Source organism: Talpa europaea (genome assembly GCF_964194135.1).
Source record: "Talpa europaea genome assembly, chromosome: 4".
Lineage (NCBI taxonomy): Eukaryota > Metazoa > Chordata > Mammalia > Eulipotyphla > Talpidae > Talpa > Talpa europaea.
The window spans coordinates 54,107,965-54,134,913 of record NC_140070.1 but is presented as its reverse complement, the minus strand read 5'-3'; the positions used below and the strand labels follow the sequence as shown (position 1 = coordinate 54,134,913).

General features: G+C 37.4%; 1 protein-coding gene across 1 annotated transcript in view; it reads left to right on the top strand.

The window, feature by feature from the left end:
- The window catches only part of SLC9A9 (solute carrier family 9 member A9), a gene marked incomplete at both ends in the record, with an annotated part of 608,321 nt that overhangs the window by 497,283 nt on the left and 84,089 nt on the right, over positions 1-26,949 (top strand). Inside the window, one exon of the mRNA XM_084232807.1 lies at positions 13,975-14,054. Within this exon, the coding sequence (XP_084088933.1) occupies positions 13,975-14,054 (80 nt within the window). The remainder of the gene's footprint in view (positions 1-13,974; positions 14,055-26,949) is intronic.

The following is a 26,949-nucleotide window of genomic DNA, read 5'->3' as shown; positions in this document are numbered from 1 at the left end:
TATATATATATATATATTATACTTCTCAAATATATATATATATATATATGTATATGTTTTTAAAAAGCTTTCAAGCGGGAGTGGGGAGGATCAAAACAGAAGGGAAAAACACAGAGTCTATGGTAATGGTTCACGGGTGTCTCAGTGGTGGGAATTTTATGGAGACAACACCGGAAAGGAGAAATCAAACATTGTACAAAAATGAACAGCGATGTAAAAATAAGTAAATAAATAGCTTGCAGACACCCTCCCATATGAAGTGTTCCTTGTAATTGAATCCATGTACTTGGAAGTAGGCCATTGCAGAGTTGCTGACATCCTACCTCCACACCCACTTTAATCCTTTAACAGAAAAGTCCTGCTACTGAAGAAGGACTGCCACTTCTGTGTCTCTTTTTTTCTTTTTGCTATTTTATCTGGATCAGCCCAATATTTTTTGAGTACCAACCATTGTTCTTGACAGTACTAATCAGTATTCACTCTAATTTCCAAGATGACTCATTTGTCTTAGATACTGTTATTAGTATCTAGTATACATTTTAGCAAATTGTGTACAGAGAAATTAAATAATTTTCCCAAAGACATATAGTAGTCACAGGTAGAATTCGAATCCAGGCAATTTGATTCCAGAATTTCTACTGGTTGGCCTGCATGCATCCTTTCATTCATCCAGGCATTGGTTTATACAGCAGGTAATTATTGGCACCCACCCACAGCAGGCACTAATTTGGTGTGAGAAGGATTCAGTAATCCTTCAGTAAACCAATTCAAATTCTTTGCCCTACAATGCTTATACTGCCCTACAATGCTTATATGTCCCACTGGGGACACAGATAAGGAAAATGTCAACAACTACATATTCTAAGTTCAGGAACAATAACAATAAGGCAGGTAAGAGGATGGAGAACAGAGTAGAGGTTATCAGCTGGTGAGGCCAATCTCTATGAGGAAGTGGTGTTTGATCAGATGTGTGAATGTTCCATAAAACTAAGTGGGATCTTGTCCACCCAAAGGGTAATGTAAGCTTGGAGGCCCTGGAGTCACAGTGGATTGTGGTGCCCCCCACAAGCTTCAAGAAAGTGACCCTCCCACTGCAGGGCTAGCTGACTGAGCAAGGTGGGAGCTGATGAAGATGAAATGGGAGAGAGAGAGAGAGAAGGGCCAGATCATTGGCCGTGGTGGAGTTTGAATTTATTATTTTATTGATAATTCTACATTTGATAAAGGAAAAAACTTGAAGAGTTGGAACTTGAAAGTAATGGAAGTACTTTCCATGGAAAGTAATGGAAGTTTTTTAAAAAATTTATTTTTTCCCATCTCTATCCTGACAAGTGTTATGATGATTACTATTAATTTTCATCTTTTCTAAAAAATTTATTTTTTAAAGATTTATTTATTTATGCATACAAGAATGGGGGTACAGGCCAGAGGTGTGGAGGGTGAGGATTCACCAGAGACAGAGTGGGGAACAGAACAGGCGGAATGACTGATATACACCGCTGAGGGGAGCAGCGGGCGAGTCAGGAGAGGTCTGCTGCACCATGTGGGTTGCTCCCTGGCCGGGGATCAAACTTGTGCTGCAGCGGCTGCAGTCAGCTTCATAGGTTGTGTCTCAACCCCTTGCGCCACGAGGGAGGCCCTAAAAAATTTATTTTTTAACACTGCTTGCTTCTCTATATGCTTTCTTATTGTTAACTTCCAATTTTATGTATGCTGTCAGGAGACAATTCATTGAAATTCTTTTTGGTTGTCACTTAATCTTATGTGTAACCTGGGTAGATCAGTTCTGGTCACTGCAACTCAAGAAAGTCAGAGTAGAGCTGAGAAGGCCAAGAAGGGCAACTTCAATAACTGAGCAGAGGGAGATTAAAAGGATTAGGATTTCTCCAGCAGAAAGATCAGGACTAAGAAGGGAGACAATGAAGTGTCTATAAAATATGAAGCATATGAGTAAGATGAGGAAAGACTTACTTGCCAACTCCCTGAAAACCATGACCTAGAATACTCTTAAAAGCTGAACAGTGCATTTTGGAAGAATAAAAATATGTGGTCTTCTGCATTAATGATATTTATTACTCCTGGTCACCTAGAGCTACAAGAGTTAGAAATGTAAGTAGGTTTGGGAAAAGGAGCAAGTAGAAACACATTGACAATGAGGATCATGAGTAAGGACACTTCAGAACACTTCTTTAAAAAAAATTACCAATGTTAAGTATCAGAAGTTTAGTAGGGACAATGTAAACGATGAGGCTACTTTATATTTAGATAACTCTTTTTGTGTCCTCTCCAGAAAACCCAAAGTAAGATATTTCTTTTAAAATATAGTGACCTGAGAGTCTTGTACTGTTTGAGGAGAATGTAATAATCTGGTATAATTGTCATAAGATGGCAGATTACTGATCATTTCATGTATTTCTCCTTTTGGCTACCAGAAAATTGACCTGTAGTTGATTACAGCAGGTATATGCAATCTTATGATCTTCTCATTCACGATTCTTGTTAATCCTTCTGGGTTTTACTTTCTGCTACTATTAATTTTTCTTTACTAAATTTTAGAATTCTTTAAAAATTTTACTATTTAGATATATGTGTAAGTACTCTTTATCCTCCATAAAATGATATGGGTTTAACTAAATTGTTAGGCAGTTTTCATAAATACAATTCCACTCGATTGTCACAGCAACTTGCAGAAGAAAATACTGTCATTCAAATATTACAAATAGGGGAAGTGAGACTCAAAAAGATAAAAATCTTGCCCCAAATCCAAATAACAACATAGTTGTCACTGGGCTATATTGTACCTTATTTCTTTACCAAAAAGTACTTCCTACTGCTTTAAGTATCTCCAGTAAGAGTTATCACTGCATTGAAAATAGTGTGAATGAAGTAAAATAAATACATTTATGTTGTAAAAAGAAGGAGTTAGGCTGGGAGGTAATCTTACCAAGAATTACATGCTATTGTGAAGGATTAGGGCATTAGAGGAAGATGAAGAATATTCTTTGATGAATTTTGTCTCTTTTAAAGCAAAAAGGTGAAGTACAAACTTTAGATAAAAGTTTTTCTTGAAGGAAAATGAATCAGTTGACCCAGGTGAGATGAAAATAGTTTTTAAAAACAGCCACCACCAGACCTCACTCACTATTCATTAGTGCCCACCATGGCTAGGAGGGGGCTTTGATCTGCTTTGGAAGGTCGCCAGCTGGCCCCAATCCCAGTGCACTGGCCCCCCCACTAGCTCAGTCCTGCAGCTAGGTCTGTTCCTTAGGCAATGGAGCCTGTGAAAATACCCTCTCCTCACCTAACTTTTTACTGTTTGGGACTAAATTTCATATATTGGGTTGTCAAAAAATTCATGATGCTTTTCTGCTTGAAAAACATGGAAAAAAAAATGTGATGACTTTTCCGACAACCCAGTGTTTCTCTTACCTGCACATACTACAATTACATGTTCCAGAAAATAGAAATAATAATGTGGGTTAGGAAGTAGAGGAAGACATCAGCTACAACTAGGTGCTACAATTAGTGAACATTAGTGAACATTAGTGAACATTTTCCTTGTGACTCTTTTTGAATATTTTAATAAACTTATGGAAAACATAATAATGATTCCAACAAATATATTCCCTAGATTTAATAATTACCAACATTTTCCCATACTTGCCCTTAATGCTGTTAGAGTTTGTTTAATGGATTGTAAGTTCCATGCTACACCCCTACAAATATTTCAGAAATGGAATGCTAGACTCTAAAATTGATCTGACCCAGATGAGGGTTTTTATGTTACATTATAGCTAATAGTATTTTGAAAAAAATAAAATGAGTATTTCAGAGCAAATATACATTTACCCTTGAACAACATTGAATTAACTTTGGTTATACTTACTTATGGCATATACATCCAAAAACACATCCTCTCCCCACTAACTTTTTACTGTTTGGGACTAAATTTCATATATTGGGTTGTCAGAAAAGTCATGATGCCTTTCTGCTTGAAAAACATAGAAAAAATACGTCGTGACTTTTCCCACAACCCAATGTTTCTCTTACCTGCACATACTACAATTACATGTTCCAGAAAGTAGAAATAATAATGCGGGTTAGGAAGTAGAAGAAGACATCAGCTACAACTAGGTGCTACAATTAGTGAACATTAGGTACCATGAATATAATCACATTTTTGCCTAATCAAGACACACTTTTGATGATGAAAATGAATTTAAAATAACTAAAGTGACTTTCCCAAAGAACAAGCCAGTGATGTGCTAACTCAATTCTAAGCCAAAAGCTATTTCATCCTCACTCTCCCCTCATACTACCCCCTCCGAGGGTAATTATCCAATCTATAAATATTGTCTACTTTCTTCTGCTTAAGTTGATGTTTGAATATCACTTTCTCTTATTGCTCCTTGCTAACATAACTTCTGATTTCTACCAATAATCTCAAGCATATTTCTCATTTTAAGAGGCTAGAGCATATTCCTCACCATCTACTTTGATTATCTCAATGTGGAATCCTTCCCATCCCCATGCCCAGTGACCTGTGTCCAGTGTCTAGGAAGAATTTTCCCTACTACAATATATCATCCTTTCTATAGTATAGCAAGCTCTATTGCCTTTCATTAGGAGGAGGCCTAACTGTATTATTTTCTGTTACTTATGCCCAGAAGACTTGAAACAGTTACCAATCTAAAAGTCTTGTTCTTTCACATGTCTAAGGGAAAAACTTTATAGACAAGACAAAGGTCCTGAGGCAGGAACATGCCCAGCCCATGTAAGAAATAGCAAGGAGGCCAGTATAGCCTCCTACTGTTCAAGATTTTCTCTCTATATTTTTTCAACATTTTGACACTTATATGTGAGTAACTGATGGAGGATGGGATAGGATATTAATCTGTTAGAGACCTAGGCAAGAGCCAGATTGTATCAGTTATCTATTGCCACATTAATAATATATAACAACAGCCACAAAATCTCAAAAACATACAAAAATAAACATTTATTGTCTCACACATCTGTGGGGTTAAGCTGCTTTGGCTTGGACTTGTTCATGTAACTGTGATGGGCAACAAATTGGCTAGACAACTGTTGATCTTAGCCAGGCTTGTGCACATGGCAGGGATTGGATGGTCATTTGCTGATCTAGCATAGCTTCAGTTGGGATGACTTGAATTACTGAGCCATGTTCCACTTGATTCTTATCTTCATGCTGGAATCCGTGAGCTACACTGGGGATGGCTTTCTTCTGGAAATGAAATAGAACAAGAATAGGGCTTCCCTGGTGACGCAGGCAGGTAAGCACAGCACAGTGGAGCTGTCTGCAGCCTCTGCAACATGGGTTCGATCCCAGGGGGCCAGGGAGATACCTGCATGGTACAGCAGACCTCTCCTGTCTTACCCGCTGCTCCCCTCAGCAGTGTATTTCAGTCAGTCTGCCTGTTCTGTTCCCTGCTCTGTCTCTGGTGAATCCATTCACCTTCCCACACATCTGGCCTGTCCCCCAGTTCTTGTAAAAAAAAAAAAAGAATATAAGCAAAACTATGCAAAATTTCTTCAGATCTTACTTCATAACTGATACACTGGCACTTCTGCTACATTCTATTGACAAAAATAATTACACAGCCATTTCATAAAATATGTGTAAATAGGCAACTCTTGTGAAAACACTGCAAAGTAACATAGCAAAGTCCATGGATATGAGGAGGAATGAAAAATTGGAAGTTGTAATGCAATTAATATATTACATAGCTCATTTGAGCCAAGGCAGAGAGTTTGAACCTTCTGTAATCTATAAGATTTCAAACTTCTGAAAAATACTGAGTCATATTTTCTGGTTCTAATAAATCTATCTTGATGAATATTGTATGTGTAATTTAAAAGAAAAAAGTATATACTTGCAACTATTTGAAAATACTCCAAACTATAGCAGAATGTAATTGGTGTACTTTTCAAAAAGTGTCAGTTATGTCAAGTTGAATTTGTCCACTTAGTTTGTCAGTTAGTGATAAAATTGGCGACTATAACTGTGTATTTCCCTATTTCTGTCTTTATTTCTGCCAGATATGGGTTCATGTATTTTAAAATCTTTCACTGGATGTAGAATTCTGGGTTGAAAATTGTTTTCTTTCTACACTTTGAAAATGGAGTTCTATTGTTTTCTGGTCTCCATTGTTTATGTTCAAAAGTAAGCATACTCCTTTTTTTTTTAATTTCCCTGAACATAATGTATCATTTTTCTGGGGTTCCTTTTAAGATTTTCTCTCTCTATTATTTTCAACATTTTGACACTTATATGTGAAGTTTTTTTCCTTTGTATTTATCCTTATTTAGGCTCGTTAAGTTTTTTTGGATCATTAGGTTGATATTTCTTATCAAATTTGAGAAATATTCAACTATCATTTTTTCTAACTTTTTCTTATTATTTCATATCTTTTTTATATCATTCTTCATTTTTATACAATGTATGCTTTATCATCAAACTTTTTATTTTTTTGTTAGTCATGTTTCCATTACTCTCTATATAGCCCTCCAGTCATATATGTTATTCTGATTTAGGCATTATTCTAAATTATGTTTTCTCTATTTTCTACAAATTAGATCTTTTTTTTTTGTCCTTCTGCAACTTTCTGTGAAGTGTCCAATTTGTCCTTAAGATAATCCAGTGAATTTTTCATTCTGCATAGTATACTTTTCAGTTCTACAATTCTCATTTTGTGCTTTTTTTTTATATTTTACTTTTCTGAAACCCTATCTGAGCTCTCACTGCATCCACCTTTTTCTTTAAATTCTCCAATATATTTTTAATAACTGTTTTGAAGTCTTTATTAATTCCAACACTGAGTCATATTAAGATCAGTTTCAATATATTGACTTTTTTTTTTGCGTGTATCTCATATTTTCCATTTCTGCTATGTCTAAGAGTTTTTCAACCTATGCTGGACATTACAATATATGAAATCTGTATTATGTTATTATTATATAAAGAATGTGGGATTTTACTCAGTCACAGTTAAAATATTAATAGTCTTGGTTTAATACTAGCTTAGACTAATTTTACTCTCAATTTTAGAGAATGGTCTTTATTTAGGAAATTGTCCTTACCCCCAAAAATGTGCTTTTTCTGGGGTCTCAAATCAAAAGTTATTTTGACTGGGTCAAGCTTCAATATTACTTGGTACTGTGTGCACTTAAGCTTTCCATTTATTTTTCAACTTTACAATAGCTTTCTACAGACCATGTGAACCTCATCTCACTTGCACAAGTCAATCTTTATCCAAGGACCTGAAAGAATTATCTATACAGATAATTGGGTAACCCTCTCTACCAAGTTCCTTCCTCTGTGATACACTGCCTTAAAATTCCAGCCACTTCAGCAATACACAAACTTCATTCTTTAGTTTCTCAATTCAGTGAGACTGCTGCTGCCTGCTTGTACCTTACCTCTTTACACTACAATTGAGAAAGGATCTCAAAAAATCGAGGAGAACAGAAAATCGAGGAGGATAAAAAACTCACCTTATTAGTTCCCTTCTTTCAAGGATCACAGTCCTTTTCAGTTTGTTATCTGATACCTAAATCTTAGCATATATAAGATGCCTTTTCCATTATGGTGTGTGTGGGTGTGGGTGTGTGTGTAAGAGTTAGCACACTTACTAAATTATGATATAAATTAAATGTTATTTAAGAAGCAGACACCTGCTGCTATTATGAAGCAAGTACAGTGATATGGTATGAACTTCCTTCTGCCTGTAAATTGATCCATCATTTTATGTATTTGTATTCACTTTTCAATTTGTAACATGGCATGCTGATCTAAGCTAATTTTTGATATACTCTTAAGGAAAGAAATATGTTGTTTATACCACAAATATGTTACTTTTATGAATATGCTTTGTGCACTATAAAGAGCTTTGTCTCATCATTTTATTATCTTGTCTCAACTCCCACTCCAAGGTCTTTCACATATAGAACTTATGATCTCAAGATATAGTTATATTAGCATTCTATTTTAATATAACAATGTGGTGCAAAAATTAGTGGCTTAAAACAGGAAACATGTATTATTTCATAGTTTCTATAGGTCAGGAATTTGAAAGAAACATACTTGAGTGTTTATGATTCAGGGCCACTCAGGAAGTTGCAGGCAGAATGTCAACCAGAGTACAGTCATCTGAAGGCTTGACTGGAGCTGGAGGATTCATTTCTCTGTGGGGAGAACATCTCAGCTCCTTGCTGGCTATTGGCAGGCAAATTCAGTGCTTCACTAGATGGATCTCTTCATAAATTTGTGTGAATATCCTCAAAATAGGACAACTGAGTTCCTTGAGAGCAAATAGTCTAAGAGAGACAGGAAGAGGAAGTCACAATGCCTTTTTAAGATCTAATCTTGGATATGACACTTCTGCCCCCTCCTGTTGATTTAAAATGAGTCACTAAATACAACCCACACTCAGTAGGAAAGGAAATTAGACTTCATCTTTTACAGAAGGAAGCATCCAAGAATTTGTGGATGTATGTTTTTTTTTAAATTACCACATATTATGTTATAGTTACCTGAATTATTTTATCCTGAATTATCTACTACACAAAGTTATTTGAACCAGGTCTTTTCTTTGCCTTCAAGGCATGATTTGAGCCTATCTGGTAATAAATCAGTGACATCTGCATGTCCTCTTAACAGTCTTAACCATCTTTGACTAGTTGTCACCTTCATGTTTTTCTCTATAAACATGAATTTTCTAACTAGGCTATCTTGGCAACATTTATGAATTTATCATGGCATGGGAAAGGTGAGAATATTTGTATAAGCTACTTTCTATTTGGAGGTTAAGAATTAATAATTTACCTTTAAAATGTACATTTTGGAAAAAATTATTAACCTTCAATTATATTATGTTTCTTTACAGAATCCAAGTCTTTCTCTGTAGGTTACAGAATCTTTCACCTCCGTGGTAATAAGAAAATGAAGGCAATAAACTTAAAATTCTTGTACAAATACATTTCAAATTGAGGGGAGAAAGTAGAATGGAAGTACTGCTCTAACACTGTATTCATGTGTACTACCTAAAACTATTCTGAAACCCATAAAGAGCTCTACAGATTTGTTTTGAAAATCATTTATCTTTGTTATTATTCTGTGCAACTTCCACTGACATTAATATTGAATATGAAATCTTGAGAAATAGAAAGGAAAAATCTGTCTCTCTTAATCCATTGAATCCTCCTGAAATGAGGAGCAATCCCATAAGATTATCCCATAGCAGAGTTCATGCAGTTTACTTAGCAAAGTGCCCACATTTAAATATTAATAGAGGAATGTATTTACATTTGCTTAGTTCTTTTTCATTAAAGTTAATAGAACAAACAATCCCTTCTTGCTTCAGTGTCTGGTTTTCAGAGATTTCTGGCCAGAGGCTATGTTTTCTCTCAGGGGTATAAATAAACATTTAAAACAAAAAGAATGCTGTCATAATTTTCTTATTTTTCCCCCTCCGGGATGGTGCTAAAGTTGAAGGGTCATTGAACAACTACTCACTCTTTATTGTGCTCAGTAACTTTCCAACCTCTGGTTTAGTCCCTTATTTAAGGAAGGAAAAGAAAGAAATCAAATGTCCCAATAATTTTTACATTTTCCCAGAAAAAGAGGATAATGAAGCATCCAGGAACTGGTTCTTATAAGTATCAAGGGCAAAAGTAGCTGAGACTTAATACTTTTGAATCTCTAGTTCCCATTTAAAGCTGTGAAATAAGAGACTCAGTTGGTAAGAGTACTGTTATTACTAAGTGATAGAGAGTCAGAACTCAAATCTGGGTTTTCAGTTTCTAGATCAAGTGCTCGCTCCAAAATGTACACATCTTCCCCTCTTAGATAAAAGGTTTGAGAAGAGAAGAAATATTGCTAGTGATAAAATATCACTAAGTTTCAGGTTCTATTTTGATGACTGTTCACATCCATTGTCTTTGGGTTGTGAGCCAATCTCTGCTTCAAAATAATCCAAGTTAATTGATTCTACTTGCTGTCTTCGGCATATCTGCCACCTACCCCAAAGGGCTTGCCCTTTTTACTGCTTTGTCATCTGAGGGAGGATGATGACTTCCCTGTTCCAGGGTGACTGCAAAGGCTGGCCTTCCCCTACACATTTATCTTCAACCCGCACTGAACAAGCAGAGCACACAGTAGACTAACTCATTTATTTCTACTCATTTATTGATGGCCTTTCATAACCAAGTTATTAAGTCATCAATAACTTCAGAGAAATAAATGAATGGATCCAAAACTGGGCCAACAGATATTTCAGATACACACTGAAATTTTTATCTAGGATCAGCAGAAAAGTCAATGCTTTGTCATCAGTGGTATTTCCCTCATGTGGGAAAACATGTTCCATGTTTTATTTTAATTGGAACCCAGTTTATTTCTCTACAAAGTAGTGAACTAAGTAGTATCTCAGTATCCCAAGTAAAATAAAGATTACATGGGCCAAAATATTACATATTCTAAAATGTCGTCTAATGTGTGTAGTTCTTATCAGATGACACAAGAAATATCCCTGAAAGGTTTGCCAGAAACCGAGGATAAGCTCTTTCAGGAGTGCTGGTGAGTTCTGATGTAGTCCTTCAGAGAAAAAAAATAATAATAAAATAAAGGCAAAGGGAAAAGGGAAAGAAAGGAAGGGAGAATATATAAGACCTCGGGAAGCCCTTGAAACCAGTAATTCAGAGTCTAAAGAAATTCCTAGTAGTGACACTAGGTTTCAATAAGGGTACTTTAAAAAAATTATTATTTTTTAATTAATTTTTTACATCATAGTTCATTTTTAAACAATGTTTGCTTCCCCCTCAGGTGTAGTCCCCATAGAGTTTCCTTCACCAATGCACCCATGCATCACCTCAGTCCCCTGTGCGCCTCCATGCCTCCCTCTGATCCCTCTCCCCACTCCTCCCCTCCTATATGTCTTTGATTTATAATTGTCTGTTTTTGCTTTGTTGTGTGTTGTACTGTTATTATTTTTTTACACTGATGGCTTATTTGGAATAGGGGCACTTTTTAAGCCATCCACAGTTCACCCAGCTGAGGAGAACCATGTATTTTGATTCTGTTATAGAGTATATGTGGTTGGTCTATCTCAGCTCATGAGCACCCCCAGGGTCCTGACATCTCCTTTCTGTTCAGTTACTCCTTTGTCCTAGATTTCTGCCCACTTGTATCCCAAAGTCCCAAGCAGAAAGGAATCGTGGCTGCTGAGGGGCTCCAAGTGTGCTTGGGAAGATTTCCGTGCACCAGTTGCCTCAACTTCATCATTTTTAAAATAGGAGTAATAATAGAACATGCCTCATCAAATGGTTATAGGAATTAAGAGTTAATATATGAAAAGCAACTTGAAATATTGCCTGACACATGATATATGCTCAAGAGGTTATTGTTGTTGTCAATAATAAAAATATAGCATTTTCCATATGATTAGAACCTCAGACACCAGCCAGTTCAGTTTCTTTGATTTATTTAACAGACAAGGATACTACAGCCCAAGTAGCCAGCTATACAATGTCTGTGCTTCCCAAATTTTCTTTCCTTTTTTTTTTTTTAAGGTAACTGGTTTACAACATGGGTTGTGTTATAGAGATATCAGATCTCCCCCTTCAGGGGTTGTTCCCATACCATACCTGCCCCTAAACTACCCATACTCTACCAACATAGTTCATTGCTTCCCAAAATGTAATGATTGAGTGAAATATTATCTTTGGAATTATGTAATATTATGTATTACATAATTATGTAATATTATCTTTGGAATCAAATCCTGTTCTGTTGCTTGCTAGCTGTGTAACTTTGAGCTTATCTCTTCCCTTCTCTAAACTTCCCTTCTCACCTATAAAGTATGTGTAATGCAACCTAGCTTGGTGGGTTTTTGTGAAAACTGGAAAATAATAACTGAAGAATTAATGACAGGATAATATGACTAGCACCCTGTCTAGGAATTAATTGCCTATGCATGATGATGGACACGATTATGTAAATCTTTGTTGCAGTTAAAGAAAAGAAAAAGGGGCATAGGCCTGGTGGGGAGGGAAGAGAGAAATCCCCATTTTTGGCCTAGAAATTTTCAAAATTTAGGATGAAATGTTTTACTTAGATGGCTAAAGCTCAATAGACTGTGCTTCTTGCAAAATAGTAAAGAAAACACTGCATGCAACAGTATTTGCAAATCTGACATCTTTGTTGGGACAGAAACAACTAAAAAAAAGGTGTAGGCAAGAGTAGAAATTGAACTAGATACCTGGTTTCCTTTATAAGGGAATATGAAAAATAAATCAAGCTCTAACAATGCATGGCACTCCAGGTCTATCAGAAAACAGATCTGTGGAGCTCTAGTGTCCACAAACAGATCATAGAGGGCCCACCATGGGGCTTGGGATTGGGGAATGAATTCTATGGCCACATCAGTTTGAGAAACACTTTCCCCTTGAAGAATTACAATACTCATATATAAATGAAAGACTATGAGATGTCATGTACATAATAAATCTATTTAATACTGTCAAAGCCATTCTCTCCTGAATGATTGGCACAGAATTCCCATCAATATCATTGTAGACCAATGGCAGACGACTGTTTGGGAACACTGGGAAACCATGCAAGATCTTAATCCAACCAATAAGAAGGGCTGCCAGTTTGGGCTTCTAATCTTACTGTGTATATCTGTTTCAAACATTTTGGACATTTTAAAGATAAATGGCTGCCTAGAAATGGACCACATTTTATTTTCTTGTATTCCCAACTCATTTGGAGGGATGGCACTGCAGCATCTGCTGGTACACTTTTTTCACAGAGTAGGATGTAGACCTTTGTGTTCAGCTATTTATCATTAATCACCAATGAAATCAGCTGGGAATGAGCCAAAAAGTAAATAAAGTAAAAGCAAATCAGCTCAGGTTCATCCAAGGATTAATGGGGAGCAGCCAGTGGATTGCCATGTCTGTGTGTGGCATCATCTCCTCCAAACGTTCACATTATCACTGGGCTGGCATACAATTTGGGATGGAAACCGTGGGCCCAAACAAAGCAATGAAATGCACATTAAGTATAAATGCTTTTAATGATGGAGATAATTATAACTGATTAAAGTCTGGAATTCTCCTTTCTTAATATGCAAAAAGAGATATACAAAATAAGTAATAATGCTCCTGGATCTCCTTTTGCCCAAAGTGGAGGATTCATTATCTGTGCTGTCTCTGAAGTTCACAAAAATTTTTCACCTTCTTTCTTTTTCTCACATTTTCATTCTCCTCTCTCACATGAACACTCATCAAACACTTTCTCTTTTGTCCTTCTTAATTCCTTTCCAATTCTCCTTCCCACTGTGGTCCTTTTGAAAAAAGAAATGAGACAAGCACATTCAATTATTACAGGCTTCCTACCAGGAATATCTGTTTTAAAACTCTGAAGAATCAAAGCAGGAAGCTATCAAACATTAACCAGAGCCTCAATAGCCACCTATCCAACAGAGAATGAATGAAAATTCATTTAACAATTATTAGACATTCATCATACCTTTAGTCTTGACCTTTTGGTAAATTATAAATAAATATCACCCAAATTGGACAGAAGTAAACTGCCACATTCCCATGACAGTGATCTAACAGAAACATTATTTTTTTATTGATGTCAAAAAGTCACATTCCCTAGCTACTTAATAAAGTAGGGATTATTAAGAAAGGTAAATATTGAATTATGGAACAAGACTCTCATCCACAGGGTAAGACCTACGAGATAATTTGTTTGGCAGCTGCTTTACTATAGAAATGCCTTTAATCTAGAAAGTTTTTCTCTGGTGTGGTTAAATTTAATTTGATTTGACTTGTATTTTTATATTGAAAATATATTAATATATTTTATGTATTAATTTTGGTATTATCGATCAATAATTCATGTTGATTATTTATCCAGTGCCTTTTTCTATTGTCTTTCCCCAGGAAGCAAATAACATGGACAAAAGCAAGACAAGAGTAGAGAGTGCATGGCTCTTCAGAATATGGTATGGCTTTGACCACAAATATCCTTTGATAATGATGCATTCCCAGATCCCGCTGCAGGACAGAGATTAACTTCGAGCCCTTAATCATTGAGGTGTGTGCGGTTGCTCATCAAGAAACACAGAAAGGTAAAGTGAGTTCACAGCCAAACTTACCGAAAAGAATGATTTTAAGAAATTAAAAACTGTAGATTCTAAGTGTTACAAAGAGCTAAAGTGAGTCGAATAAATTTGCTATATTCATGGCAGCTTAATATTTAAAAAAAATCATATGATAAAATCATATAGGCCTGAAGGGCCCATCTCTTTTATTTATTTATTTTTACTGTTCTTCCCTCTGTAAAGATCTTATTTGTGGTCACGCTGGCCAAGGTGACCCAGACAAAGTTCCATCACCCTTGTCCCAGAAATCATCCATGCGCTTTTGTTTCACATTGCAAAAACTAAGTGTGTGTGTTTGTGTATGTGTGTGTGTGTGTGTTGGGTGTGGGGGGAAAGGAAATGAGTGGCCAAGGAAAAGAATGAGTCTGGTTGCCACATTATAAAATAATGCGACTTTGTGTTCCAGGCAGATTTGAGTAAGATTTTCCCAGTGAAGGGCAATTTAAAAATTCTAGCAATCAGTGTAAACATAGTGGCTTAGATATACCTTGCAGTGTGATTCACAGGGCTGAGAAGTCAGGCCTGAAGGGCTTTGCCATTGTGAGTTGCAGTAAGTGGTCCATCTCTAATCCTAAGCAAAAGCACCTGAGAAGAAAGGAAAGCATTGCGCTGAAAATTGAATGTGTTGGGTCATTGTAGTTAGTTTTTCACAGTCTCAAATCCCTCTCCTTTCAGGGAGAAAATGCCAGTCACTGGGTAATTTTAAAGCACCTAAGCCTTGATTAAAACCACAACAGATCAGTTGGAGAGGAAAAATTAAGAACAGGGGAAAGAAATTCGAAGAATAAGATAAAGGAGCGAGAAACATGAGAGGGGAAGAGGAAGCAAGAGAAATACAGGAAATTCATGGTAGGAAGGAAAGGAAAACAAATTAGAGGAATAGAGTGGAAGATTTTTAAAAATTAAGAAAGAAGGAGAGTCAATTGAAGATTGCAGGGGAAGCAAAAAAAAAAAAAAAAAAAAAACAAGACAAGATTGAGCAGTACTGCAAATCCAAACTTTCTAAGGATTAATTGCAAGATGGAGATGTGGAAAGGAGGGGTTTTTGAGGCTATTGATTTGTTTTTCTACAGCTTTGCTCTCTATGAACAGATATCTTGTCTTGCTCAATCTTGAGCTTTTATGGACAATGTCAATTGCCACCACATTAAAAGCAGTCCATCTTTGCTTGTAACTACTTCTTGAAGGTTCTGGTATCTTGTTAAATTCTCCATAGCCCTTCTGAGTAATTTAAGGAAGTTGGTTCTTAGCAGGTTATGTTGGTTTATGTTCCTGGTTGGTTTCTCTCCTTGAAACACAACTCCCCCTGCCAGTGCTTAGTATAGCTGATAATCAAATATGGAGCAAGTTATAAAAATATGACCAAGGAGTACACATAAAGGCTGCTTAATTATGACAAAAAGTACGGTGAGAAAATAGTAAATCCAAAATGAAATAAAAGATATTTTTGTTCAAATTCTGTCAGTGCTGTGAGGAATGCTTTATAACAGAGAAAAGAGTAAAGCAGAAAAATAATTTGGAGACAAGCATGTGAAAGTGGGAACCCACCCAAATACTTTTTTACATCATTGTTCATTTTTAAACAATGTTTGCTTCCCCCACTCCTTCAGGTGTAGTCCCCATAGAGGTTCCTTCCCCAATGCACCCGTGCACCATCACCTCAGTCCCCTGTGCTTCTCCCTCCCTCCCTCTCACCTCTCTCCCTCCTCCTCCCCTGCAGTATGTCTCTGATTTATAATGTCTTTTTTTGCTTTGTTGTGTTTTGTACTGTTATTATTTTTTTACACTGATGTCTTATTTGGTTTCCCTATATACTTGCTACAAGTGAAACCATCCCATATTTTTCTTTTTCCTTCTAGCTTAGAGCAATGACACTAATTCAGATGAAGTCATAGTTTTTGTCTCACTTTTCACTTGGGGTTTATTTCCATATAATTATGGACAGACTAGCCAAAAAATGAAGCAAATTTACACTTAGAGCAATATCTCTTCTCATAGTAATTTGTTCTCCTGTGCATTCATTCTAGAAATTACAGTGCTACCATCACTGCACAAATACATTTTCACTTAGACAACAAAGTTTTTATATCCTAGTTATGCTCTGAATTTATACTCAGAGAATAGCAGGCCAATCAGTTTACACATTGTGACCTCTTAACATATCTATATTTTTAGAGACAAATTATCAGCTTGACATTTATGTTCATTCTGTTGTCCACCTGGAAACCCAGACGATGGACCCCATGAACCTTATAGGTAGCCTATGCCAGTCACCATCCAGGTAGGGGTGATCTCCAACCCTGGGGGTAGGTTGCCTAGGCCAAAAAAAAAAAAAAAAAAAAAAAAAGAACACCACTTTGGAGCTACTCAAGTTTCATTTCAGTAAAATTGCATCTTGCAAATGAGGTATCATAAAGATTTACTGACAAAAGAAAAAAAAGAATAAGTAACCATTCATATGCACCTGCATCAGTCAGGTTTCTGCACACAAACAGAAACAGACTAGTAGGAATATGTGCACATGTGTAGATAGAGTTGGAGAGGGGAGAATGGGAGGTAGAGATATATATCATATACATCTACATACATGTAGACACAGATATAAATATATATATAGATTTATAGATTTATTTTAAGCAACAGACTTATGCAAGAATGGGGCAAGTCTAAAGTGTGTAGGGCAGGCTCTTAGTCTAGAAACTCTCAGCCAAGGGCATCAAACTAACTAAGCACCATCAAATTGATGCTGCAATTTGAGGCAGAATTCCTTTTTCCTCATAGAAAACTCAGTTTTTCTCATTAAGCTCTCCAACTATTCAATAAGATCCACCCCCGTTATCGAAGATCATCTCCTTTCCTTAAAGATTATATATGTTAACCAGATCTATAAAATACCTAGATTAAGAGTTGATTGAAAATCAGGTAACCTAGCCAACTTGGCAGCTAAAATTAGCCATCACAGTACTCAATTCCCATTCAATTTATGCCCAATCTTCAGACCCAAGAATTAGAAAACCCTCTTAATTCTCCATTGTCATCAATAGAACAAGTCACTGTTGTTCACATAGTTTCATATACTTGCTCATGGCATAAGTAGTACACATATACATTTCCACTAGAGAATTTCCCAAAATTTCAGGAAGATCAAAATAAAACCTAACCTTTGGTGTAGACAAACAACAGCCAAATACTGTATTGAATGCTTTAGTTTTATAATTTCATTTCCCCTCCACAGCTCTGTAGGAGTTAGGATTGCCTAGAGGTATAATTCAGCAAGAATGGCCTGCCCTCCACACAGCCTCTGCTCAAACAACCCATGCTTCCCTGTTTGAGAGTTGTTTTGAGTCTGTTGCCAAAATTGACGATAATTAAGATTTCATTATGATTCACTGTGGGCAGATACTCTGAGTTACACAGTGCAAAGAAGAAATTGAGAAGGGATAGATCAGAATGGAGACCATGTGCTGAGGACTGATCATTTGCAACCAGTACATGATTTCAGTTAGTCCTTATAACTGCCCTTTTTAATGCATTTAATGTTTACCATCACCCTCTTTAAGGTAGAAGAAATAAAGCCTCAGAGACTTAAATAACTTTCATAAGGTTCCATGTCAATTCCATGATTCAAGTCCAGCTTGAATTCAAGCCCAGCTGTGTCAATTCCATGATTCAAGCTCAGCTCTGTCTCACACTAAAGCCCATAAATTAATGAACTTTATCATAAATGTTTATGAATCCCATACTCTATATAAAATCCCCTATCTCTGTAGGTTCATAAACTCACCATTAAGGCAATGAATAATCATGAGTGCTTACATTATGTGGAAAAGAGCTTACATCTGAAACATCTGCTGGTAATACATGGGGTGATAAGGTTTGGGAGCCTGGTTGGTGACCCTAAAATACCACCATAAACAAGTTCCCAAATTTGTGAGTCAGGTTCTCAACTTCTCATGGGCAGAGTTAAATATGCCAAAAACTTCAAAAATGATTTAGCCTCAGGGAGATGGATATAATCTAGCCAACCTCAAAGGAGGCACAACAAATTCCTAAATCTTCTTATTCCCTCCAAGAGTGGAATGTCCTTTCCTAACCATGAGTAGGGTCAAGTCTCAATCTGGTCCCTAAAGTCTCTGCAGCCTGCTGGCCTGCTCTTACCATCAAGCTCCCTCTGCTCCAGCCACCCCCGGCTCCCTGAGCCCCAGCAGCATAATCCTGCCTGCAGGTCTTCGTGCTGGCTCTTCCCTCTGCTAGGGATGCTCTTCCCACCTCCTTTACCTCTTTCACTCAATGGTCAGCGAGATCTTGCTGGTTCCATATTGCAAGTAGCAGGCCCAACAGAAGCACTCCTTCGCTCCTTCCTGCCTTCATTTTTCACCATAACACGTATCATCATCTGACACAATATGTACTTTATTGGTATTAATAGTGACATCTTATGCCTTCCAGGCACAGGAATTCTTTTATTCATTGGTGTGTGTGCAAGGCATAGAACAGTACCTGGCACAGTGGGTACTCAATAAATACATTTTGAATGAATGAGAGAGTGAAGCAAGCAAGCAAGCTATAGTTTCCAGGGCACCTTCATTCTAGATACTCCATACCAGGAAAATTCAATAATCTACGGGTTGCTCAGTGTCTCTGAAAGGAGAGCAAAATGGAGTGGGTAATCTTAATTTTTTTTTTTTTGTCTGCACAAACACAAAGTTCTATGTATGTTTGTGTTTTTTTTCTTTTTTTTTCTTTTCAATTGAATGCATACATTGCACACAAAAAAATAATCTTAGTGTTTTTATCTCATGTAGTCATCCTCTGCACCAGTCTGGGTGTCCAGTGTCCCTGTTTCTCGGAGAGACAGCCACCACAGATGACTTGAAGCCTTGTTGCCTCACTGATCTCCTTCCTGTGGTTGGTCCACCCTTCCTTAGACCTAATCCGTACCCCTATATGGTATATTTAGGCTTAACTCTGGCTTGGAAGCCATTCTCTGTGTGGGTGATTTTCAATATATCTATCTCCCCAATTGTGTGTTGATTTTATTGGCAACATGAATCTCAAATTGTACAGCCGCCTATCACCCTCACCAACAATCTCCAATAATGAGGTCGTTAGAAGAAGAAATTGATGCCCTCTGATTCCGATTTTAAGATATCAGATAAAATTATTTGCTTCGATTCACTGTGCCACAGCTGGTATAGAATCTTACATAGCCTTATTCATAGGTGACTAATGATCCCGCTGGACTGCTTCCTAAAGTTTCCTTCGATTCTATCATTTATAATCTCTCTCTTCTAAACATGTGTGTTTATTAGTCTTACAAATGTAAATGACACAGGATATTTTTATTTTAATTTTATTTTCCAAAATAAAAAGGGCCACCCAGAATCACTTCTAGCACATCCTGTATGCCATCAGGTGGAAATAAGGAGTCACCGTGTGCTTGCTCCTTAAGTGTAGAGAGAGTGCAAAGATAACAATGGATTGGCAAGTTGACATAGCTACAGAATTACACAATCCCACGTGGATGGAGAATTCCTTCCCATCACTGGTTTGCAGTGAGGGGTACGTGGAGGCATTGCCAACATAATGAAAGGCCATGGTGGTACATGTGGGTACCAAAGCCCTGGAGTTTTCCCTTAAAGAGTCTGGAAGGAAAAGTGGCAGATACCAGCCCCACTCTGTACTAAATTGTGACAAGCTGGGGCTGCATTCCAGGATCATTCAAAATGACACTAGGCACCAAGTATTTAACAGATTTAAATGTAATAATACTGCAACTTTTATAAAGGGGGAAGGGAACCCTTCCTCTCATAAATCCTGACAGAATTCATTATATCCCACATAGTCATGCTTATTTTAAATCATAGGTATGAATATTGTGAGCAGCAATTTCCATTTTAAATGATGATCGTTGCATTGCAGTTTTGTCTTATTCTGACTATCTGAAGCATTCATAAATTATTTATTGGGGTAGTACTGTGGCCTTGTGAATGACTTCACTTTACTTCACAAAAAACTGTCAGAGCAGTAAGGAATGTTCATCCTGTGATTGCATTTTCTAAATGAGTTTACTGGACCAAAGGATGGAAAAGTCACATCCGTGGTGACTATTGGACTTCAGCAGCATTCACAATCAAAGAGCAGGCTGTGTCCACCTAAGGAAACAAAGAAATTAGGCCCCTGGTTTAGATGGTCCATCCACTGACTTCTGTTTGCATGAGTATGTGTGCAATGCTATTGTGCTAAGTATGCCAAACATACTGAACTGATAGTTTTATGAAATAGCATTTTCGGTTACTCATCAAAAGCATCACCATTCTTGGGGTAGGGTGTGTTTTACTCTCAATAACAAGAAGGATGAATAACAGACGATGCAAGTGAGATATTCTTCACTCAAAAAATTCCTTATTGGGGTCATACTGTGTGCCAGACAATATACTAGGTACTAAGGGCCCCAGCCACAACCAGTAGGCATGGTTGATCCTCAGGAAGTCTTGCTTACATGCTGACTGAATTGAATCATGACCCCAAGTCCCCTTGAAATGACAGGTGATTCTTAGCATTGGAAAATATAAAATTGGCATCACAGAATTTAATAGAGGGAATCTTTGGGGGAGCCTCAGTTAAAATCATTTGTAACCTTTACTTGCTAAATGCAATCAGACAACTCCACAAGTGACTTTGGAAAGCACCACAACTTTCCAGGTTTTATCTGTTGTAAATAGTGCTGCAATAAACATAGGTGTACAGGTGTTCTTTTGAATCCATGCTTTTGTATCCTTTGGGTAGATCCCTAAGAGTGGAATTGCTGGGTCATATGGTAGCTCCATTTTTAGTAGACTGAGGAACCTCCAGACAGCTTTCCATAGTGGTTGGACTGGTTTGCACTCCCACCAGCAATGTAGGAGAGTTCCTTTTTCCCCACATCCTCGCCAACATTTGTTGTTGCTTGTTTTTTGATATGTGCCATTCTTACGGTGTAAGGTGGTATCTCAGTGTGGTTTTGATTTGCATTTCCCTGATTATAAGGGATGCTGAACATTTTTCATATGCCTGTTGGCCATTTGCATTTCCTTTTTGGAGCTACCCAAAAATAGATGACTGGATCAAGAATATGTGGCATATATACACAATGGAATATTATTCAGCAATCAAAAAAGATAAACTCATGTCATTCGCAGCAATGTGGATGAAACTAGAAGGAATTATGCTCAGTGAAATAAGCCAAAAGGAAAAAGAAAAATATCAGATGGTTTCACTTATAGCAGGAATATAGGGAAACCAAATAAGACGTCGGTGTAAAAAAATAATGACAGTACAAAACACAACATAGAAAAAATGGACAATTATAAATCAGAGACATCCTGCAGGGGAGGAGGAGGGAGAGGGATCAGAGGGAGGATGGGAGAAGCACAAGGGACTGAGGTGATGGTGCACAGGTTTATTGGTGAAGGAAACTCTATGGGGACTACACTTGAAGGGGTGGGGGGAAGCAAATATTGTTTAAAAATGAACAATGATGTAAAAAAATAAAAATAAAAATGAGAGATTTAAAAAAATTAAATTAAATTAATTTTTTTAAAAGAAAACACCAAAATTACAAAATATTTGAAACAAACATAAGGAATCAGTTTTCTCAAGATTCTCTCTAAATTCATGCCAAGGTGCATGTGGCATTTTAATGGCTTCCCCCAAGAAGCCAAGAGGGAGGAGCCAAGCTTGCATTTGGTGGAAGTGCAGCTCCTGCTCCCAGACAGGTGGTTAATTCTTTGGGTATTCACTTGACTTTGGGTCATCCTTGTCATCACAGGTGTTTTGTAGAAAGATCTTGTAACTAGCTCTTAGTGCTTAATTGAAATGAAATTAAACTTCACTAAATGAAGCCACTAGCTTCCTGGATCTTTGTGATTGCATGACTTTTGGGTAAGAATCCATGCAGTGTGTTGTTAACTGTTCTTGGAAACATGAGCTATGATTTGTTCAGGCCAGAACTCAGGTCTTCCATGACTTCTTGTCCCATATGGTGGGAATAATAAATATATTCCTCTGTTTTGGTTAAATCTATCAGAAAAGTTGACTAGTTATTAAAATAGCTTCCTACTACTGGCAGCAAGATAGTCACTCATTTCTCAAAGCAAAGCCTGTACAAAACAGTTAAAAAGTGCAGGTTTTTCAAGATCCTGTGGCCCAAACACATCCCAGTATTCATCGCTGGGCTAAAGCTCTTCTGAGCCCTGGCAAGTGAGGACAAGTACAACGTTGTCAATTTTTGCCTGAACATGTTGGGATCCCCCACTGTGAATATAAAAATTTAGGGACGAAAGATGATAATTGAGTTCTCTACAAGAACCCTAGGATTCTACATGAGCTTTCATATCCTCGATTTGTTTTGTCTTTTCCCCTGTAAAAATTTTAATAATGTTTCTATTACATTAAAATGCTCTCATTTTATCTTTAGTTTAAGCAACTGATATAAAAATCTAGATTAATGCAGATAAGAAATCAGAAGGTAACACCTCCTCTAGAATAGTTTCATAAGATAAATTCCTTTAAATTCAATTAAAAAGCATTTACTGAGTGCTTTCTCACTGTAAAGCACTGTGTTACACCCTTATTTCTTTATTTATTCATTTTTTATCACACATGCATTAACAGCCTACTACGTGCCAAGCACTGTCCTGAGCAACAGAGATCAGCATCGACAAATTCTCATAGAACTTAATTCCCAAGGTGGGTCTGTTTTAGATTTCTGATTTACAGAGGTCTTTTCAGTAATGAATCATGCTTGGTTTCTTGGAACTCAAGGGGCCTCAGTTCTTGTCTCAGTAAGGAAAGAATTCAACAGCGAGATCAGAGTTAGGCAAAAAGAAAAGCAAGAGATTTATTGACAGATGAAGAGGACAGGAAAGATCTCTGAGCAGAGAAAGGTCCCAGGTGGGTAGCCACTGAGGGGTAAGAAACAGGTGTTTATTTGGGTATACTTGGCAAGGAGTAGGGGTTCACCAATTGGGTGTCTAGGCATGTGTCTCTTGCTCATTTGTAGAGGCTCATGGGGTCTCCTAGGTTACTAAGGCCCACTGAGTTTTCTCACATTACCTGGCATGTCTTCCCGGAACCAAATTTGGTCCATTGCTTTGGTATTGTTTTTGAGTTTTCTGAACATTCAGTTTTTACTGGACTGGGGGCACCCTGACTCCAACCGATTGTTCCTCATTCATTTTGATAAATGGTCTTGGGGCACCTGGGCTTGGGGCACTGTGATCCTAGCTGACTGCCTATACCCATTTCCTAACTTCCTCATTCAGTATTATGGCTGTGATATCAGGAATGATGCATTTAGGCATTTCCCTACTTTGGTTTAATCAAATAGAGGAAAATCTAGTTCATTGGTAAGGATTCATTGATTTGCTATTGCAGCCTGTACTAACTGTGTGATTTTAGGAAAGTTCTTGGCCTTCTCTGTGCCTCAGTCTCTCAGTTGCAAAATGAGGACAGTGGAAGCCACTACCTCACTGGTGTATTTTGAGGCTTAAATGAGTTAATGCAAAGCACTTAGACAAGTGCTTAATGATGTTAGCTTTGTTATTATCATGATGATCTACGGATGCCTAGACCATGTATTCTAGTTATGTTTATTGTCATTTATTACCTCTGAGTGACCAAAACATCCATTATTTGGTGTGCATGTAATAATTTTTTGTTGCAACAGCTATATTTTATGACCATAAGAAAGTCTTCAGTGTCCATAAACAGAAGGTTCCATTTAAACAACAAATCAGACATAATTCTTCTCATCTGACTGTGAGCAAATGAATGTTCCTGGAAGTTGGGCAGTTCTTTTGTGTACCCTGTTCTGCACATGAGATTGTTTCATTCCATGATTTTTCTAAGTTTTAGCCCATCATGCCATAGTTATTTTTCCTGTAAATTATACCACAGATAACATTTTTGGTTTGATAGAGAAATGCAATAATTTTTCTTTCTACAATGGAAGCACTACAAGCCTTTGCTGACAATTATTCCTCTTGTACCTTCCTGTGATAAAGTTTTCAATGACATATTTTGGGTGAAGATGTCATGTTTTGTCATTAGCAATATGATGTTATAGTTGAAGATTTCTAGGTTGGTATTGAATCATTTGATTAAAAAAGAAGAAAAATTTTAAGAGCACTTGTATCTAATGTCTCCAGTTATGCTTTTAGCCTTAATATTTCTTTCCTGTGCAAAAACAAAGAGTATTTTACCTATTTGGTAACAATCTCTCAACTGTAGGAGCCAAGGCATTCACAGACTGCCAACAAATTCTCGAGCTATAGGAGACATGTTGGCAGCTAAGCCATAGTTGCCAGCCTCACATATTCTCACCTGCCAGGGAGATATGTGGTAAACCATAGCAGAGAGCCCTTGTCTGCATATGGAGCCATGGTAAACTCAGCACAAAAGAAATGGGCCAATGTGGTCCTGTCCTCATTCAAGTTCACATCCCATAGTAGCTGGTGATGACATCGTCTCCACAGATGTCAAGCCAGTTCATAAATAAGAATGGGCAAACAGATATAAGTGTGCTGGTGGTTAGTGGAGGAAGAGGTTGTTGGAGAAATAAATTCTGTTCTTCTAGTCATGGAGGTGGTGATATTTCCTAACATGAAATCAAATAATAGAAGGGAGAGACAGCATTCTGAGCATAGGAGAAAACACAGGGGAAAGTCCTAATGACACATATGGCGTGAATAGTTGAAAGACAGCCTGAATAAATCTGCCTGCAAGGTGCAGAATTGGAAGAAAGAAAAGAAAGGAGGTAGTCTCCAGAGAATGCTGGAGTCAGCCTTTGAAGCAAAGACTGAAACTCTTATTCCCTATGCCTAGTGTAATCAGAATTCTCTTTTTTTGGTACTAATTTTATATATATTTTTGGTGACTCAGATAGCGAAAGAGCAATGTGTCACAAGCTAAAGGGCCTTTAAGTTTCCTTTCTGTCACAAATCGGTATGACAGTCATTTATCAGGTAACTACACATTTAATGCTTTCAGAATTGGGTTTAGTTTTAATAATTCTTGCCCCTGGGAGGGGGAGGATAGTGGGAGAAAGCGCGTCCTATAGCTTCTTCTAAAGCCACAGAGATAAATAAGAAATGGTTGACTTCAAGATGCCAGCCTCCTAATGACGTAGAGATGCAGTCATCAATCACGATGAAACTATAAAGTTATGAATAAGGGGTGTGATGAAAGCTGAAGATGGGTGTAGCCAACTAACCAGCTTTGGAGGCTCAGGGATAGCATATTAAAGTAACTTTGGAGTCAGGGAGGGGAAAAGTAAGAATCTGTCACGAGTTGGACTGGGGATGGGAAGGACTTGGGGTAATGAAATGGGGTTCAGGCAAAGACACAAATAATATGAGGTGTTTGGGAAATGATGACAGATTCACTGTGACAGGATTGGTAGGAAGTGAAACTAGAGAATTACCTTGTGGACAGATTGGCCAGGACCTCATTTGTCATGGTCAAAAAAATGGATTTCATCTTATTGACAGCAGGAGAAGCACATTCTATTCTTTAAGAATAGAATCAAATAGTCCAGTTTGTTGTAATGAAGAGAGCATGCATCTGGAAGGTCATATGCTGGGGAGAAGGCTGAACTTAAAATGATCCTGAACAGTTGCTCCCAAAACCCCCTACCTGCTTTCTCACAGATCCGAATGAGAACAGAATTGCTTTCCTTCTTCAAAAGATATTTCAGAGCAAATATTTGTTTCAAGTCATAAATGTGTTAAAATGTAAATACCTCATTTAATTAAGAGATTGACTCTTCAATGTCCACTAATGATGCAGTGATGGAATTGTTAAGATCTATTTTGGTTCAAAAGTCAACTCAATCTGTCAGCTCAGCCTCTGGTATTTTAGTTTCCTATCCAGGGTTAGAAACGGGAGAATCTCTGATAGACATTTTAATTGACCTAACAGAAAATGTTGAATTAAAATTCACTTTAAATGAAAAAACCACTTTTTATTCCATTACTGGCCAGGCAACCTACCCAGGCCACGCTCCACCTCTGGGGACAGCTCTTCTCCAATGGGAACTGATGGATTTTGAAAGGTGGGGAAGCACAAGAGAGTAAAGTTTTTTGAGAGGAAACAGACACATCCTCAACCCATTGCCTTCGCATCCCTGGAAGCCATTTCCTTGGATTTCCTTGAAATCTGCCACTGTGTTAGTTTTCACTGACCTGTTGCCTGTAAACATGGTCAGAGCTATTTCCGGTTTGTGCATACAGGCTGCTAGGCCAACTTGTCCCTAATCCTTTATCATGTGTTTAGCAACTGGAACAGGCCATAACTTCTCTGTCCCTGTCCTCGCTATTCTTTCCCAGCAACCACAAATATCTCTGTGCACATTCCTCACTTCCTGCAGGCACATGTCATGCTTAGATGTCTGAGAACAGCGTGCCCACAGCGGTCAGGAGAGGTGGCTACCGCAGGTCAGCTGTGTGCACCGTAGGCTCCAGGTGCTGGAGGAAGAGAGGAACCTACTCACAAGCAAGTAACCCACAGGTACCTCCAGCAGCACAGGCTCAGAATTGTGGTCTGAGCTTGACTAATTCCTTTCCCTTTTACTCTTAGTCTGAAGTCCTCAGGCCTTCTCTGAACTGAAACGTTCAGAAGATGAACATTATGATAATTGGTAATTGTACAAGCACTTTGCAAACATCAAGTGCTTCATAAAGTTGAAATGATACTAAATTCAGTGACAAGTTTA